General features: G+C 54.3%; 2 protein-coding genes across 3 annotated transcripts; both read left to right on the top strand.

Annotated features, from left to right (window-relative positions):
* The first annotated feature begins 5,185 nt into the window (after window positions 1–5,185).
* Phf13 (PHD finger protein 13) lies at window positions 5,186–11,064 on the top strand. The gene is made up of 4 exons (XM_021200725.2): window positions 5,186–5,557; window positions 7,269–7,370; window positions 8,839–9,361; window positions 9,646–11,064. Exons 1-4 carry the CDS (start codon window positions 5,519–5,521, stop codon window positions 9,870–9,872), a joined length of 891 nt encoding a protein of 296 aa, XP_021056384.1. The 5' UTR covers window positions 5,186–5,518; the 3' UTR covers window positions 9,873–11,064.
* A 1,382-nt stretch (window positions 11,065–12,446) lies between these two features.
* On the top strand, window positions 12,447–18,481 carry Thap3 (THAP domain containing 3). 2 transcript variants are annotated; one of them, XM_021200938.2, is made up of 4 exons: window positions 12,447–12,545; window positions 15,689–15,881; window positions 17,457–17,558; window positions 17,830–18,481. In XM_021200938.2, exons 1-4 carry the CDS (start codon window positions 12,472–12,474, stop codon window positions 18,115–18,117), a joined length of 657 nt encoding a protein of 218 aa, XP_021056597.1. In that variant the 5' UTR covers window positions 12,447–12,471; the 3' UTR covers window positions 18,118–18,481. The 2 variants fall into 2 exon arrangements, with proteins under 2 accessions (XP_021056597.1, XP_029395929.1); XM_029540069.1 differs by lacking the exon at window positions 12,447–12,545 and adding an exon at window positions 12,732–13,380.
* Window positions 18,482–18,508: the final 27 nt, after the last annotated feature.

Genomic DNA, 18,508 nt, shown 5'->3' with positions numbered 1-18,508 from the left:
CACACACACACACACACACACACACACACACACACACACACACACACACACATATACACACGGTCTCCTGAGGATTCCTAAGAACACACTCTGGCTGGATCAAGTGCAGTGGCGTCAGAGAACCACTCTGAACAAAACAAGCCTCTGGTAAAATTCACACCCACACTCCAACTACACAGTCAAGCCTGGAGGCAGAGTGTGCCCCAAAGTTCCCTCAAGTGAAGCAGCCAGTGAGATTTAGGTAGGAGGGGCTATATTTGGAAACTCAATGAAAATAAACGCATTCTCAAATTACTTACTGGGAAACCATGGTGTTCTTAGTATTTTTAACTTGTCACCTGGGCTGATGTTGGGCTCCCTCCCTCCTCTCAGGAGCCATCACAACTGTCTGAGAGCCAACATTCAGCAACTCTCGCCTCAGAAGAAAAGTAAAAACAAGGGCTGGTGAGATGGCTCAGCAGGTAAGAGCATCCGACGGCTCTTCCAAAGGTCCAGAGTTCAAATCCCAGCAACCACATGGTGGCTCACAACCATCCGTAATGAGATTTGGCGTCCTCTTCTGGAGTGTCTGAAGACAACTACAGTGTACTTACATATAATAAATAAATAAATCTTTAAAAAAAAAAAAGAAAAAAAGAAAAGTAAAAACAAAAAAGCCGGGGATTGCCAGGGTCTGGGTATCACAGCTAACCTGTTACTTAGGGTCACTAAGCAAGCCTAGGGTGGGTGCTAGGGACAGGACAGTGCACCTGAAAACAAGGCAGCCTGTAAAAAGGTGGGTGGCTTACCAGGGGGACCCTTCTCCATAGCTGCAGGCTATGAGGCTGCTTCCATTAAAAAACTTCAGTAAATTCAGGGAGCAGCTGAGAGCCCCTGCTGCACTTGCAGAGGACTCAACGTGGTCACTTGGTGCACATGGCCATGCAGGCAAAACAAAACAAAAACCCTAGCCAGGCGTGGTGGCACATGCCTTTAGTCCCAGCCCTTGGGAGGCAGAGGCAGGTGGATTTCTGAGTTCGAGGCCAGCCTGGTCTACAAAGTGAGTTCCAGGACAGAGAAAAAACAAAACAAACAAACAAAAAAACCCTACACATTTCAGAAGATTTTAAAAACACTTCCAGTTAAATGTATCTACCTGTGTGAGGGTCAGTACACTTGAGAGCAGACGGCAGAGGCGGCACCGGGCTCCTCTACAGGTGAGTGTGTAAATGGCTGTGAGCGTGACCTGACTCAGGTCTTGGGAACAGAACTGGACTTCTCTGTAACAGCAATCTTTATTCTTGACTACCAACAGAGCCATCTTTGCACCCCCTAGATGCTGTGGCTTTGAAAACCTTTAAGTAGTTTTGTGGTAAGAACCTAGACCCTCATCTCACGTCCATTAGGCCCAACACGTCCTCAGCTAGACACCAGGGGTGCTTTTAAATTTTTTTTTTAGATTTATTTATTTTATGTATGCGAGTACACTGTCTTCAGACACACACCAGAAGAGGGCATTGGATGCCATGTTTGTGAGCTACCATGTGATTTCTGGGACCTGAACGCAGGACCGCTGGAAGAACAGTCAGTGTTCTTAACCTCTGAGCTATCTCTCCAGCCCCTATTTATCCATTTTCTTTTTTTTTTTTTAACGATTTATTTATTTATTATATGTAAGTACACTGTAGCTGTCTTCAGACACTCCAGAAGAGGGCGTCAGATCTCGTTACGGATGGTTATGAGCTACCATGTGGTTGCTGGGATTTGAACTCTGGACCTTCAGAAGAAGAGTCGGATGCTCTTACCCACTGAGCCATCTCACCAGCCCCCCCCCCCCCTTTTTTTTGGCTTTGAAAGACAGGGTTTCTCTGTGTAGTCCTGGAACTCACTTTGTAGACCAGGCTAGCCTCGAACTCAGAAATTCACCTGCCTCTGCCTCCCAAGTGCTGGGATTAAAGGCATGCGCCACCACCGCCCGGCTCATTTTCTTTTTTTAATTTGTTCTTTTTAGGTAGGGTTACTCTATACAGTCCCGGTGATCCTGGAACTCTGTGTAGACCAGGCTGACTTTGAACTCAAGAGTTCAATTTGCCTCCGCCTTCTGAATGCTGGGATTAAAGGCGTGCGCTAACCCTGGACCTGACTCTCTGTTGACTTTTAAGTAGTGTGGAGATAAATCAAGGGCTCTCACATGCTAAACAGCCACCAAGTAGACACCAACTTTCTGTTTTTCTTTTGGAGGGCTCCTGAGGCACCTCAGTGTACGCACACAACCCAGACAAAATTTCCCTACTAGGGATCAGAGCCAAGAGCAACCATGCCTGGCCTCAACTTACCATTGTTTAACTTTTAGATTTATGTGCACAGAGTATTTTGCTTGCATTTATATTCCTGCATTAGGCTCATGTATATTGTCCATAGAGGTTAAAAGAACTCACAGGATCTCCTGCAACTGGAGTTACAGATGGCTGAGAGCCACCATGTGGGTAATCCCAAGAATTGATCCCAGGGTCTCTGTAAAAGCAACAAGTGCTCTTAACAACAGAGCCATCTTTTTAAGCCCCTTTCCTATTTTTTTCTAAGGTTTATTTTATTTATAAGAGTACACTGTAGCTGTTTTCAGACACACCAGAAGAGGGCACCTGATCCCATTACAGATGGTTGTGAGCTTACTCTCAACCACTGAGCCAGGTCCTTCAGCCAGTTTCTTAGTGTGAGAACGACTTGGCTGTTTACTGTGAAATTTTTAGCACAAGGAATAAAGATCAGGTGTGGTCATTTACTTCTTGGTTTGTATCTGCATCTTGAGATGGGGTGTTGGGACATCCAGGGTGGCCTCAGGCTTCTTAGGGAACCAAGGTTGACCAGTATTCCCGATTCTCTCCCAAACTCTGGGCTTACAGGTATGCATTATCATGCTAGTATGGTGTGGCACTTTTTTGAGACAGGGTTTCTCTGTATAGCCCTGGCTGTCCTGGAACTCACTCTGTAGACCAGGCTGGCCTCAAACTTAGAAATCTGCCTGTCTCTACCTCCCAAGTGCTGGGATTAAGTGGCACTTTTTTTTTTTTTTTTTTTAGATTTATTTATTTATTTATTATATGTAAGTACACTGTAGCTATCTTCAGACACTCCAGAAGAGGGCATCAGATCTTGTTAAGGATGGTTATGAGCCACCATGTGGTTGCTGGGATTTGAACTCAGGACCTTTGGAAGAGCAGTCGAGTGCTTACCCACTGAGCCATCTCACCAGTCCTAAGTGGCACTTTCTTTTATGCATTTATGTGTGCGTGTTGCTAGCATGTGTATTTGTGCACTATGTTTGTGCTTGGTGACCTCAAGGTCAGATGAGGGTGTTAGGTTCCTAGGAACAGAGTAATGGATGGCTGTAAGCTCCTGTGTGGAACCCTGGTCTTCTGCAAGCACAAGAAGAGCTCTTAACTGCTGTTACTGTATCTCTGAACTACTAAAGATAGGACATGACATCCTAACCTAAAGCCTTGCCAGGTCTTGTGGTCTTGGCTACAATCCCACCCCCAACCTTACTGGGACAAGGTTTTCCTTGTCAACCTTAGAATTTCTCTGTAATCCAGGAGTTGGGGTTTAACTTTCAGCAATCCTTCCTCGGCCCCACTGTGTTGGATTTACAGACAACACATCTGGCTCTAAAATCCTTTCTTATACAGGAAAAAACCCAAGCCACTTCGGGTGATTCTGCCTCAACCTCCAGACGTTCTTTGGCTACAGAAACCAGGTAGCATTGTAATTCTGCATGTATCTGCCTTTCATCAGGGTGTTACTTCACCCTATCGTCTGGACAGGGTTTCAATATTGCACACATCATTGAAGAACAGCAGCAGCAGCAGCAGCAGCAGCAAATTACCTTTATTAAGTTGGTCATCGTGGTAGGTATTTTTTGGTTAGGGAACTGAGGCCCGTAGGATTTCTGAAATCAACCCAATTTTTGTTCTTATGATAGTGTCTAATGTACCCCATGCTGGTGGTCCCCAGTTAGGCAGCAACTCTCCTCCTTCCTTCCCACTTCCTCCTCCTCCTTATTCACAAAGGGTCGGACTAGCCAGGAATTCACAGGGTGACCACGAGTCCCACCGGCTCCCGCTCCTGCTTATAAAGATGTGGGCCACCACCCTTGGACACACCTATTCCTACCTTAATCACTGTTCACATAAAAATGAGCTGAACCTTTGAAAACAGCGATAGTCACCGACAGTCCTAATCACAGGCTCAAATGTATTCCTTTTTCAAATGTGTCAGAATGTTTTCTCATTCGAATTTAAAATCTTGTCGCTCCTTTGACAGTTTTTAAAGTTATCTTATTTTTCCTTCTAAAAAATTACTAACGTTAAAATTACAACAGCCTTACGGTAATGTCACCAAGGCACTCCGCTAAGCGGTCCGGGTCGATCTTCCACACCCACGGGAGAACACTGCCCACTCGGAGTCACGGCGGCTCACGCGTTTCACCGCACCGGCCGCCCTGGATCCCAGGAAAAGCGAAACTCGGGAGGCGCGGCGTTTCCCGTCGCCGCAGCCCTGAGGACAGCGAGGAGAAAACAAAAAGCGAACGGAAGCCGGCGCGCGTGTGGCGGCGCTGCGCTGTCCCGGAGTTCGGTCCCATCTTCCGCTGTGCGCACCGGGCGCCCACAAGTGACCCCGCCAGGCCCAACGCCGCGGTCGCCGGGAACCTCCAGTTAAACGCCCGCGGCCGCGAAAACAAGTGCGCTCCGCCCTGGCGGACGTCAGTGGCCCGCCCCCATCCTGCTCCAGCCGCCGGGACACCCCCGCCCCACAAAGGCCGACGCTGAGGCCCCACGGGAGAAAGCGGAGCCCGGGCCACCGCCCTCCGAGACCCAGGCCGCTGCTCCACCCCGCCCCGCGTAGCCCGCGGGCTGCCGCCCCTCCCCCACCAGCTGGGCGGTGGGAGCCCCCGCACCTCCCCCGCTCTGAAGCTCCGGAATCCTGTCAGCACCGCCTCCGCATTCGTCCGCTGTCGCAGAGCCTCTTGGGAGTTGGAGTTCTAGGATAGTCTCTAGACTCCGCGGCGCAACGCTAGGGACTACCGCTCCCATAAGGCTGCGCGCCGAGCAGGCCACACCCCTACACGACGAAGTCCAGACAACCCGGACTACATTTCCCGACGACCCTCGCGACGCTCCCGCCCTCCCTCCCGAGACACGAGCCGAACTGGGCGTCAGGTCGGGGAGCCGGTCGGGTTCCCGCTCGCTGTCGCCGCCGCCGCCGCCGCCGCCCCCCACAGTGCCTCTCCCGCCTCTCCACAGCGCGGGTCGTGGGAGCTGCATCCTCCACTCAGTTCGCTGTGGAGACTCCTGTTCGGGATCAGCGAGCCTGCGACGCGACACCCCGACACCCCCGTCACCTCCAGCCCGGGCGACCCCTCCCCGGCCGGGTCCGCCCGAGCCCTGCGCGGTGCCCGAGCCCCCTGGCCCTGAGCGTCCCGTGGGCCCGCTCCCGCACTCAGGCTTCGGCACTCCCACAGCCGCCGCCCCCCACCCGGAACATGGACTCCGACTCCTGCGCCGCCGCCTTCCACCCCGAGGTGAGTCCGAGCTTCGCTTCGCCGCCCCCTCCCCGGCCTCCGCTGCACCCCGGGCCGAGCCGGACCCCGGGCAGCCGTCTCGAGCCCTGCCTCCCTCCCCCACGTTCGCCCGGCGCCCCCAGCTGGGGCCCGCGCCTCCGCTCCCCGCCGGTCCTCCCGGGCACCGCGCCCACCCTCCGCCCCGAGGACATGGCCCTCCGCCGCCCCGCGTCGGGCTCGCGGGGGTCTCCTCCCCACTTCCCCGGTGCGGCCCGGCCCCCTCGGAACGGCCAGGCGCGCGGTCCCGCCGCCCCCTCCGCCGGCCAGGCCGCGCCCCGCCCCCACGGCGCCCGCGTCCGGGGGGTCCGTCCTCGGGAGCCGGTCTCCCGCGCCGCCCCTCCCCCTCCTTCCGGGGAGCGGCCCCCACGCAGCGCCTCGGGGTCGCGGTGCGGGGTGTGCGGCGGGGGCGGGGCGGGGCCCGAGGGGTCCACGGTGTCGCCGCTGCGGGCGGGAGGCGCCGGGGCCTGCGCGGCGCCGGAACGGCCACCGGGGACCCGCGGGCGTCCCGCACCCCACGGGTGGGCCCCGCACCTTCCGGGGCCTGCGCGGGCGGGCGGGCGTCGCGCGCCATCTGCTCCGGGAGGGAGGGCGGGTCCCTGGCCGCCGCCGCGGCGCCGCCCCGCACTCCGGTCCGAGGCCCTGATTCCCCCCCTCCCCCCGCGAGGTTCCCTGGGGCGAAATTAAAGTTTTTCCCGAGTTGGGGCCCGGTCGGACCGCCCCGTGGCCGCCCGAGTGCCGGGTGCGCGCGGCCCGCTCCGCTGCCGTTCGGTCGCCTGCGGGGCTGGCCGAGGGGCGGGAGCGAGCGGCCTGTTGGAGCAAGTTGGGACCGCGTTTGAAAGTGCTGCGTTGCGCGCCGCTTTGCGGGAGGCTTTCGGAGGTCGACCCGGTGTCCCCCACCCCCCCAAGCCGGAGAATCACCTGAGCACGGGGGGGGGGGTAGCGGCAAGGTGCGGGGAGCCACCGCAGGGAATGTGCCCGGAGCCGCGATGCTCCGCCTTCTCGGGAGAAAATCCCTTTTTGTGATGGGTGCGTGGCGGCCGTTGAGAATGGCCCGAGCCGGCCGATCCTGCGTAGGTCCTATGTCTTCCGTGCGTACTTAAACCAAACGGTGTTTCCCTTCGGACTCTTTCCGAGGAACATTTCGGTGTTGGCATCCCGTCCCTACTTGGGTGAGGATGTCCCCTGAGCTGCAGACGCTGCCCACCCACCCCCCCCCACCCCCCGCCACCCCCCGCCTTGGACTCGAGGGAGTCAGGTTTAGAGAGCAAGGGAAGATGAAGTAGGTGATCTTTGAAATCACTTTGAATGAGTTTGTTTAGAGCCACAGCTGTGGTTCGTTTTCAGAGTGGGCAATCTGTAGCAAAAATGTAGATGTCGGCGCTCCTGATGGGCCTGCAGGGACAAACAGATAAGGCGAATGCCAGGAGGTGGACTATACACAGGCTTTTATCTCCTAGCCAGTTTCCAGTGTTCTTGGCACAGAATCTTAAAACTCTTCTTTCCACCTTAAGAAAACTCTTGTTTCTTGACCCCCCCCAACTTACCTTATCTTGTTTCTAGACTAAATCCCTGCAGTGTTTTGTGACTTGGCAATAAAAGTTGTAGCTTGCTTTGTTTTGGTCAGTTCCCTCCGCAGGAGTCCCCCTCACTGACTCTTTGTTCCCTTCTGCAGGAGTACTCCCCCACTTGTAAGAGGCGCCGGACTGTGGAAGACTTCAACAAATTCTGCACCTTCGTCTTGGCGTATGCAGGCTACATCCCCTACCCAAAGGAGGTAATGATGACAGGTTTTGGAGCTGGACGCCCGCACCTTGGGTTCCTGCTGCAGGTGGCTCAGCAGCCGGAGTCTGGAAGTGCTGGGTGCCAGCTTTGGGCAGGAAGGAGTCTGGCAGGAGTCACTTTCTTTGGGACCTAGATCAGCCCAGGCAGGGATGTGATTTTTTTCAAAGTTTTAGTAGACTTGTCTAGAAATCATTTAACATTTTTTTTCCATTTAAGTTTATTTCCAGTCACTTTTGTGACTCCACTCAGAAAGATAATAAAGAGCCAGTATTTGGCTAGACTGAGCACCTTGGGAGGAGTGGGCTAAGGGGCTGTTCTTTCCCCCCTGCTTTGAAGAGAAGGACACCCTGGCCTGGCCACAGAAGTGGGCACTTTCGGCCGGGTGTGGTGGTGCACGCCTTTAATCCCCAGCACTTGGGAGGCAGAGGCAGGTGAATTTCTGAGTTCAAGGCCAGCCTGGTCTACAGAGTGAGTTCCAGGACAGCCAGGGCTACACAGAGAAACCCTGTCTGGAAAAACCAAAAAAAAAAAAAAGAGAAGTGGGCACTTTCTTGCCATAGGCTCCAGGTGTTGCCTCTTTTTCAGGAATACCAGGTAGTGGGCCTCCCGTGTCCATGGAAGCTTTTCCCTTGCCAAGGAAAGGGCAGAAGGCAGGGATGTCAGCTCCAGAGGGGCTCAGGCTGGTGGAGTCCTGTGCACATGAGGCAAAGCTACAAACAGAATCTGGTGTTTGGGGAAGTCAGCTCTCAGAGGATGGGTTTACTCACTGTGCAGTGCATCCTTTGTACCACATAGAACACGGCCACTCTTGGCAAAGCACGGAGTGTACGAGTCCAGCACGGGGCACTAATTATCTACTTAGATTTTTGCAATATTTTGGAATGTTTCCAGTTTTTTTTTTCTTTCTACCCCCAGACAGGGTTTCTCCGTTCTGTAAACCAGGCAGGCTGGCCTTGAACTCAAACCTGCTTGTTTTTCCTTAAAGACATGTTCCATTTTGCCCAGCTTTTTTGTTTGTTTGTTTGTTTTTTTAAAGAAGGCCAAAAGTTTGAAGTAACTTAAACTCACTTGATTAAAATGTATTTGTTGGGAGGAGAAATGGAGGGAGTTAATTCTTCCTTATTGAGCGAAGAATAAACTCTGGAGGCATCTGGTGCTTTTCTGAAGGATTTGGGAAGGTGGAGATAAACTCAGCCCTGTTCCTTGCATGCCCACTAAGCACTCTGCTGCTAGTCTATACCCAGTAGCACTCTGGTCTGAACCCCCATATTTAACCGTAAGTCTAGTTCTGGCTCTGGGGCAGGCAATGAGGGTTCAGTGAGGTGGTCTGCTGCCACCTTGATAAGCTCATGAGGTTGTGCGGGGGTGGGGTGGGGCAGGAAGACTGACCGCAGAGCGGTGCTCCTGTCTATCCTTGGAGCTGGCTAGATTACCAACTGTGCCTTGTTGCTCTATTTCAGGAGCTCCCCCTGAGGAGCAGTCCCAGCCCCGCCAACAGCACTGCCGGGACCATTGACAGTGACGGCTGGGACACTGGTTTCTCTGACATCACGCCTCCAGTGCCCGACGGATGCTTCAGCCACCTGCAGCCTTCCCTCTTGCAGAGAGCTAAGCCCAGTAACTACCTGCTGGACAGGAAGAAAACTGACAAGCTGAAGAAGAAGAAGAAGAGGAAGCGCAGGGACAGCGACATGCCTGTGAAGGAGGGATTCAGGGAGAGCCTGCTGAAGCTGGAAGCTGCAGACCCATATGTGGAGACCCCCTCAAGTCCCACCATGCAGGATATTCCCCAGGCGTCTGCTGACCCCTGCTCAGGCTGGGACTCTGATACTCCCTCAAGTGGCTCTTGTGCTACTGTGTCACCTGATCAGGTCACAGAAATAAAAACTGAAGGAAAACGGACTATTGTCCGCCAGGGGAAGCAGGTGGTGTTCCGAGACGAAGATAGCACTGGAAATGATGAAGACATCATGGTGGACTCGGGTGAGTGGGTTGAGCAGAGAGTCCAGGCCCCTAGGGTGGGACTGGGGTATGCTTAGTCTTTGAAGGAGAAAGTGTGGAAGGGTGGGTGGGTAGATGCTCATAAAAGAGTTACCTCCTAGAGACTGCCAGGTTGCTCTGCAAGCCCCAGTGGGAAATGCCATGGCCCAGGAGTGATAGATAGCTGGAGCAATAGTTTGGTCACACTTAGCCACTGTGTCTCTTCAATGTACAGTTCCCCAGGGAAAAAGGGAGGTCGCCTTTCTCAACTGTTGGCTTCCTTACAGATGATGATTCCTGGGACCTCGTCACCTGTTTCTGCATGAAGCCCTTTGCTGGCCGCCCCATGATCGAGTGTAACGAGTGCCACACCTGGATTCACCTGTCCTGTGCAAAGATCCGCAAGTCCAATGTTCCGGAGGTGTTTGTCTGCCAAAAGTGCCGGGACTCCAAGTTTGATATCCGTCGCTCTAACCGGTCCCGAATGGGCTCCCGGAAGCTGTTTCTGGACTGATCCGGAGCTGTGGAGGAGATGGGCAGGACTGGCTCTGGCCTCCCTTAGTTGAGCACAGAACTCGCAGCTCTGGTGCAGGCAGACCCTGCCACTCAGGTGCCTAAGCAAAGGACAAGCCGTCCAGATAGACCTGTACATAGCTAGTGAGCAGGTCAGATGGTCAGAGCTGCTGCTCCAGCTGACAGTGGGGGCACACAGTCACTGTTAGCCAGTTGCGGCCATTGGCAGCCGGTGCTAGCTGTCATTCCTGTCTCCTCTGTGCTCCGGAGTGGAGGTGTTGTGTTTCCCTGGCTGTGTTCTCAGTGTTGCTCTTTTATCACAAGTGTCTATACAGCAGCCGTCCAAGTTGCTCGCCCTTTCGTGGTCTCACTTCCTTGCCTCAGTTGTACTTACGGAGCCGCGGAGCTGTTTTCTGAGAGGAGCCCTGGGTGGGGGGTGAGCAGTGGTTCTTTGGGTTTTCACTGTTGGTTTAAAGGGACAGTGTGTGGCCACCTTTCCACAGAGCAAGGGTTGGAGTGGAGGTGTTCTGTGTTCATAACTCAGTTTCTTGTTTTGCACGATGTAAAAAACAAAAAGCATATTTTTTTCCCACAAGACAGCCTAAAGTCTTGGCCACTGTCATACTGGGTGTCCCAGCTGTGCTGTTGGTGGTCAGTGCCCCAGGGTGCCTGGTCCTGTTGTGGGAGCCCATAGTTCCTTTTTAGCTGCTCCAGTAGCAGTCCACAGAAGATACTGTCCTTGGGCCCTGTGTGCTGTTCTTCAGATAATGGGTGAAGAGAACCAGAGCATTCTGCCTTCCATACTGGCTGACCTGGGTTCCTGGGGTGAGGCAAGGTCTGAGTGCTATAGCATCAGCTTGCAGAGGTTCAAAGCGGTGAACCAGAGCCCTGGTCTGAGTGAGGGCTGGCTCAGCTCCTGGACACTGGTGGTCCTGGGGCGAGGGGAGGAAGAGGGCGTTGGCTCTCAATCCAGCATCTCCAATGCTCGTTTTTTCTCAGCAGTGTTTCCTGCCCATTTATCACACGTGTTCTTTGTTTTAGGTCCGAGACAGAGCAGAGTGGCCAAATGTGTCCCCTTTCTTCCCCTTCCTGGAGTACCTTTGCAGGGTCACCAGGCATTCTCCCACATTGTCTTAAGCACCAAAGGAGCTCAGACTGTAGACTGTAATTTGGCAAATCAGAGCCTTTTTTTTTTCAATCTTAGCATCTTTCTGACTCTCCCAGTTTAACTTTATTATTATTTTTTTAATCCTGTTGCTCATATTAAAGTACAGAGAAGTACTGCTGAGCTCTGTTAAGACCTCAAGGGGAGAGCTCTTGTAAAGAGAAGGAGCTGTGACAGAAACAGTCTTGCCCCCAGGCTATTGTGTGGTTCTGACTGGGGCAATACCCAGGACAAGTGAGAAGAATTTGCCAAAGACCTGCCCCACCCTGTGACAGTTCTTGTCCAGTGTCTTCACCGAGAAGAACCAAAGTTCCAGTAGTTTTTTTTTTTTTTTTTTTAAGTGCATTTAAGAATATGTGTGGTTTTGTTGTGGAACGGTGGAGCTGGCCATTACATGTGCTCAGAGATTCAATGCCTCTGGAATACATTTGACATCTGTGTTTGCTTGCTTTGTTTTTAAGGGGATCTGTCCCTGTGGGTGGTGTCAGAAGTCAGACACCTAGGTTTGGGGGTAGGTTGAGCTGGGCAGCTGCAATCAGCTTGTTTATGCAAACTGGGTGTGAGCCTCGGGCTCTTGGTTGACGGCTGATACTGGGAGGGAAAGGTCAGCCCCAAGGAGACCCCTCCCGTGGGCTTTGGCCAAGCCAGACACAACATCGTTTACATGTTCTGTGTAAGTATGAAGTTTATGTGTATAAAGCAAGCTGTTTCTGTGAAACTGTATATTTTGTAAATAAAGATATTGCTACTTTGAGGTCTGTCTCCTTAGGTGTCCTGTGCTGAGGAGGGCTCTGGGTCTCCCCAGTCGCTTGTCAGATGGCGGATCTGGCAGAGCTGAGCTGATGATGAAAAGGGACCATGACCCCTGCTCCACTTCTCCAGTTAGCTCGTAGGCCCAGTGTGCACTTTTGAAAGGCTTCCCTTTCCCTCAATTCTTGTCACACTTGTCTACTCAGGTGTGTGGCCACCCCTACCCCCTACCCCGCACTTGTCGGAGCTTTCAAAGCCACAGCCGTTAGGGCCTTTGAAGTTCGGACTGGTGAGGTGAGTCTAGTGCTAGGCATCTTTGGTCTGTATGGTGATCAACTGGGTACCTCCAGTGGGATCCAAACCTTGTCAGGGAGGCTGAGATGAATGAAGTGTGAGTTCGAGGCCAGGCAGGCTCTGTACCTGTCTGTAATAGACAAACCCAGCCCTGCTACCTGTCAGCCCTGCAAGCTAGAAACTGTTAGCTGAGTTAGGAGTCGACGCTTTATTTAGTCCAGGTTTCCGAGGTTGTTACTTGGGCACAAGTTAAGTTTTCCTCCGCTCTAACTTTAGGGAGCAGAGCAAGTCCAGCTCCCGGCGCCCGAGCCTGCGGGCCCCGCCCCTCGGGATCCGCCCCCGAGGCCGCTGAGCCGCCATCTTTTTTAGGGGCAGTGGGCCCATCTCCGAGATGCCGAAGTCTTGCGCGGCCCGGCAATGCTGCAACCGCTACAGCAGCCGCAGGAAGCAGCTCACCTTCCACCGGTGAGGGATGGGGAAGCCGGGACCCGACCCTACGGAACGCTCGCGGGCCTCGGTGCACCGGGCGGGAGCTCCGGGAGGCCCGGGCCAGGGTTTGCGGGCGAGGTGGACCCGGGCTGCGGAGAGGGGCCGAGCCGGGCGCGGGCGATGCTCTGCTCCCGCGCGCGGCCTCACAGCCTGAGCCCCCTGCCTCCTCCTCGCCTGGAAGCAGACGGTGCTCAGTGCGAACTAGATGAGCGTGAGTGGCGTCTGGCCGTGTCCCTGCTCTGGCCCCTTGCGCCTGCGTCACCTCGCGGGAGGCCTGGAGGAATGAGTGCTCCCAGAATGGCCGGGCCTCGTGACAGGGATTTCAACTGTGGGAAGGTGGGAGATCACTGGTCCTGCAGCCCCGGGACCCCTTTTCCCCAGCAAGACTCGTGCTGAGCCCTTTCCAGGGAAGCACCCTTCAACTGCTCCGGCTTCGAGCGATGTCTGTGCCTTCAGGGCTCAGTTCCTGGCCGCCCGCACGCACCCTGTACACTTTGAATGTTTCTGCTGAAGAGTAGCAACCACAGAAAAATACACATATCAGTTGGCAGCCCACAGAAGTCTCCGCTGGCATCCATTTACAGTCTCTTCCCCCACCTGCCCACAGGGAGATAGCCTACGTGTGGCCTGCGTTGCTGTGGCCAGGTTTGCACCTTAAGAAATGGGATCTCTCCACGTTTCTTCCTTCCGGGCCCTGCGAGAGTCATCCTTGCCCCACAAGCACTATTCTGCATAGTATTCCATTGAGCACGAGCCAGGATGTGTGTTCTGCGTGGAAGGGCCTCTGGGTGTCTGCGTGGGTAGTTATCAGGTATCTGAGTTGTCAGGAACTCAGGGGACACTCACCTCTGTCCGATCTCATTCTTTGTTTTTAAATTAAATTTATTTGTGTATAGAAGAAGCACCGCCCTCTTGCCAGGTCTCCCATGGGATGGATGGTCAGAGAACACTGTTTCTTTCCTGTTTTTGGGGGCCACAGGGATTTTGCCAGGTGCATATTTTAATAGCCACCCCCCCCTTTGAGACCGGGCCCTTTTCTGTAGTTCTGACTGAAGTCAGAGTGAATAGAGCTCATTATGTAGCCAAAACTAGCTTTGAACATTCAAAAATACCCCCTCCCTTAATACTAGGGTGCAGGCATCGTGTCTGGGAGACTTTTATATTTTACTGTGGTATTGGGGATGGAGCTCAGGCCTTCAAGAGTAGTGGGTAGACAGGTGCTCTACACATCTGCACATCTTTAAACTGTTTTTGTTGTTGTTGTTGTTGTTTGGTTTTTTTGTTTTTTTTCTTCGAGACAGGGTTTCTCTGTGTAGCCCTGGCTGTCCTGGAACTCACTTTGTAGACCAGGCTGGCCTCGAACTCAGAAATCCTCCCCTCCCCTCCCCCCCAGTGCTGGGATTAAAGGCGTGCACCACCACCACCACGCCTGGCTTCGTTTTGTTTTTTTTTCGAGACAGGGTTTCTCTGTGTAGCCCTGGCTGTCCTGGAACTCACCCTGTAGACCAGGCTGACCTTGAACACACAGAGAGAGATCTGCCTGCCTCTGCCTCCCAAGTGCTGAGATCAAAGTTGTGCGCTACCACTTAAGTGTTTATGACATGATCATTACACATCCTGGTAGGTCTCCTGAGGACAGTTTAGATCTGTGTGTACCCCGTGTGTGTACCCCGTGCCTTGACATCTCTCCTGTGCCCTCCCATCTGCCTCCTGACGCCATCCTTGCTTCAGGCTAGTGTTGCTTCTGTTCCTTCGAGAGGGCTGGCTTATGAAATGGACCCTTCCAGGTATCCACCACCGTGCCCCGCCCAGGTCTTGCTTATACATCTGTGTCATCTAGCTGGCTTTGTCTTAAAAGAACTCTCAATAGCTTTCGACTGGACAGGTCTCTTCCCACGTGACTCCCTGGGCGCATCCTGACCTTTGTCCCACATCTCCCCTGTCAGTCTCCATCCCAGAATCCTCCCCACTTCCTACACTGAGTGCTCAAGATGGAGCCGTTCAGGGTTTCTCCCTAGTGCTGAGACCGCCCGGGGTTGGCAGGCTCTGCAGGGACATCCCCCCGGCTCAGGTGCCCCATCTGTCACTTTGAGCTCTGCCAGTCTGAAGAGCACCTTGAACTTGACACCTAATGCATCAAACCCAGGCCTGGCCCTCAGAGAACCCTCCTCCTCCTCTTCCTCCTCGCCCTCCCCCTCCCCCTCCTTGGGATCGTGGAAGCATGGAGCTCCTTCCCTTTTCTCTCATCATCCTCCAGCAAACCTTGATACCTGGCTTTTGCTTTTTCCTTCTTCCCTTCTTCCTTTCTTCCTGCCCTCTCTCTCCCCTTCCTCTCCCTCCTCTCTCCCAAGTTCCCCACTCCAGGCTCTGCTGTCCTAGAGCTTACTCTAGACCTGGCTGGCCTCAGTGTTGGGATTAAAGGCGTATCATTCTGTAACCCAGGCTGCCCTTGAACTCACTTCAGTCCTGTGTCAGCCTTCCAATGCTGGATTGCAGACTTGAATCACTTGCTTGCTAACCCAGCATTGCTCTCACAGTGCCCTGCTCTCCACTCAGTGCTTTTCCAGGCTCACCTCTCTCTTCTCCACATCCAGAACCTACAGTGAAGCCCCTGCTACCTAAATCAAGCCCTGGGTGTGTCTTGTCTTGTGGCCCGTCTTCCTCCAGGTGCCCTAGCCAGACCAACATCTTTGTCCCCTGCCCCCACCCATCCTTTGTAAAGGCCCTGGGGCTTATCTTCTCACTTGCTGCAGGGTCTGTTCAAATGTCATCCTGGCCGGCCCTCATTACCTACCACAGGGCTTCTTCCTGTTGTTTTCACCTGCTCCCGCCCTCACAGCCCAGCTTGCTCCTGTTTGAGGTGCAGGCTCCTGAGGGGCAGGCACTTGGTCCTATTCACTGCCACCTTCTGGCAGGAAACCAGAGACTGGCATGTGGCAAGCTCTTGAAGGACCAGAGGTGCCTCCTGGCATGTGCTTTGGAAGCATAGCTCCCTTGGGCTCCTTGCCCATGTTTATGATCCTGGGATTCCTATATATGTGGATAGAAGCCAGCGTGAGAGTATCTGGATGACTAAGAGTGAATTACTGAGTTTCCAAAGCTGTGCCATGTGCCCACAGGTTTCCGTTGAGCCGCCCGGAGCTGCTGAGGGAGTGGGTGCTCAACATGGGCCGGGCTGACTTCAAGCCCAAGCAGCACACAGTCATCTGCTCGGAACATTTCAGACCTGAATGCTTCAGCGCCTTTGGGAACCGCAAGAACCTGAAACACAATGCTGTGCCCACAGTGTTCGCTTTTCAGAACCCCACACAGGTAGGGCGCTGGCCTGAGCTCCAGCCAGTGGGTCTGTGTGTGTGCGCTGGGAGGGGACCTTACAGAGGAGTCGTGGCTACACTGCAGATCTAGCTCAGTCGGTACAGTGCTGGACTAGCATGCAGGAAGGCCCTGGGAAACAGGCGGGTGGGTGACTGAGTTCGAGGCCAGCCTGGTTTACAAGGTGAGTTCTAGAGCCGTCAGGACCACACAGACAAACCCTATCTCCAAAAAAAAAAAAAGAAAAAAAACCAAAAACCAAAACAGGCAGGATAAGACCCTGCTAGAAAGACAAAAAAGTAAAATGAAATAAAAACTAAACTAAAGCCCCTTTAAAGTTAACCCTACTGTGTGCTGAGGACTGTGTGCGGTCTTTTTTTGCAAAGATGCTTGTCTAGCATGCACGAAGCCCTGGGTTTGATCCCTAACACTAATAAATCTGGGCTGTGGGCTGTGGCCGTGGGCTGTAGCAGTGGGCTGTGGGCTGTGGCCGTGGCCGTGTGCAATCCTGGCTCTCCAGAGGCGGAGGCAGGAAGATAAATATTCAATCACCCTTGGGGTCTGAGGCTAGTCTAACATATAGGAGACCCTGTCTCAGAACAAGAAAGCCAGGCGTGATGGTGAATTCCTGTGATCTCAGCTCTTAGAAGGCAGAGGCAGGAGGGTTGCCACAGAGTCCAGGCGGCAGCACATAGTGCCACCAAGGCCATGTCTATAGATAGAGTGCGGTGTGACAGCTTTTAGTGTGGTGACAGAAGAATAGGCAGGGACAGGGGCTGAAATAGGCCTGAGCATGCTCAGATCCCCAGTTTGACTGCACAGTCCTCAGTGCCCCCATGTTGAATTGGTGAGAAGCTGTGGATGGCCACGGTGGTCACTGCCAGCAGGTGGCAGGGACTTTGGATCCGCTTCAGACCTTTCCATCGCATGGCGCCACAGGGCCAAACGTCCATCGAGCGTGGTTACCAGGCGTCAGGGTGATGCAGATGATTCAGGTCCTTGGTGCTGTAGGGACCTGTCTGGGTGCCACCGCCCCAGGATTTGGGGACATATCTAGTGAAAGCCAGTGTGAGCAAACCTGGCCTCAGTCGGTATCGTTAGGCCGAGTCAGGAGACTTGGATGTGCGATTTTAGGTTCCTCTGTGCCCTGCCTCAACCAGAGAGTCATGCCTTGAATTGGTATGGGTGAGGGGTGGGTGTGCCAAGGCCTCTCCACACATCCCAGAGTGCGGTGTTGTGATGGCTTCCTGGTCAGGCAGTGCTCACATGCTGGAGTCTGGTGAAAGGTGAGACTACTCCCTGAAGACAGCAGGGTTGTGAGTTCAGGGTGCTTTCCTTAAGGAAGCTGTGGCCTCAGGCTTCCTCCTCTTCCTGCCCTGAGAATTGGAGACCTGGACTTGGTGGGAGGGAGGGAGGGAGGGAGGGAGGGAGGGAGGGGCGGAGGGGCAGGCTTGCTCCTGACTGCAGAGGCACAGGGCCATAGCCCCCGTGCAGGGATTACTGGGATGGACAGTAGCAGCTGCAGGGTCCGGAGTCAGCCAGCTCAGCCAGCCTGACTCCGCCTGCTGTTCCCAGGTCTGCCCTGAGGTGGGGGCTGGTGGGGACAGCTCAGGGAGGAACATGGACACCTCACTGGAAGAGCTTCACCCTCCAACCCCGGAAGGCCCCATGCAGCAGGTAAGACCTGGGTACCGGGTGGTCTCAGAGGGGCGGATTTTGCTGCCAACAAAATGAAGAAACCCACTGCCCTAGAGGACCCGACGGAACAGGAGCACGGGGAGAGGTGGCCGGGCTTCTCAGTCGACTACCATGACAGCTCATCAGGGTTGCAGAAGGGGAAATGGGCTGGGGCTAAACCCGGAGGGTAATGGGCAGCCATGGCCCCAGCTCGTGCTGTCCTGCTTGGGACACAAGGCTCTTCCCAGCACTCACTGACCTCTGTCCTTAGGTCTTATCAGATCCAGAAGCAATGGAGGCCACGGAGGCCGCTGGCCTGCCCGCCAGCCCTCTGGGGTTGAAGAGGCCCCTTCCGGGACAGCCGTCTGATCACAGCTATGCCCTTTTGGACTTGGATACCCTCAAAAAAAAACTCTTCCTCACACTGAAGGAAAACAAGAGGCTTCGGAAGCGTCTGAAAGCCCAGAGGCTGCTGTTGCGGAGGACATGTGGCCGCCTGAGAGCCTACAGAGAGGGACAGTGCAGGCCACGGGCCAGACGGCCTGCACAGGGAAGCTGAGCCTAGCGGGCTCGGATGTGGGGGTGGTGACAACACCCTAGCAGGAGGTGGTGTTCAGGCCTGCTGTGGGCGCTTCTACTCGCTGCTGATGCTGCAGGTGCCTTGAGAGTGTGGGATGGGATGCTGTGACAGGCTGTTGTCAGGTGGGGGCCCAAGTACTATGAGAGGCGCAGTCCCAGGTCTCCTGGACTGAAGCTGTCAGCTGTGGGGCAGCAGCAGTGACCAGATGTGAGCCATCACAACCTTGTCAGAGATACTCCCAGAGGGAGAGCTGGTCATTCTTACAGCGGTGGGGTCCTTACTGTCCCCCACAGGAGCCATTCCGGTGGCAGGCAGGACAAGGGCCCTGTCGGCATTTTTTTTTTTTTTTTTTTTTTTTTTTTGGTTGGGA

The sequence above is a fragment of the Mus pahari genome, chromosome 6 (genome assembly GCF_900095145.1).
Source record: "Mus pahari chromosome 6, PAHARI_EIJ_v1.1, whole genome shotgun sequence".
NCBI classification, from domain to species: domain Eukaryota; kingdom Metazoa; phylum Chordata; class Mammalia; order Rodentia; family Muridae; genus Mus; species Mus pahari.
This window is presented reverse-complemented; position numbering and strand designations above follow the sequence as displayed.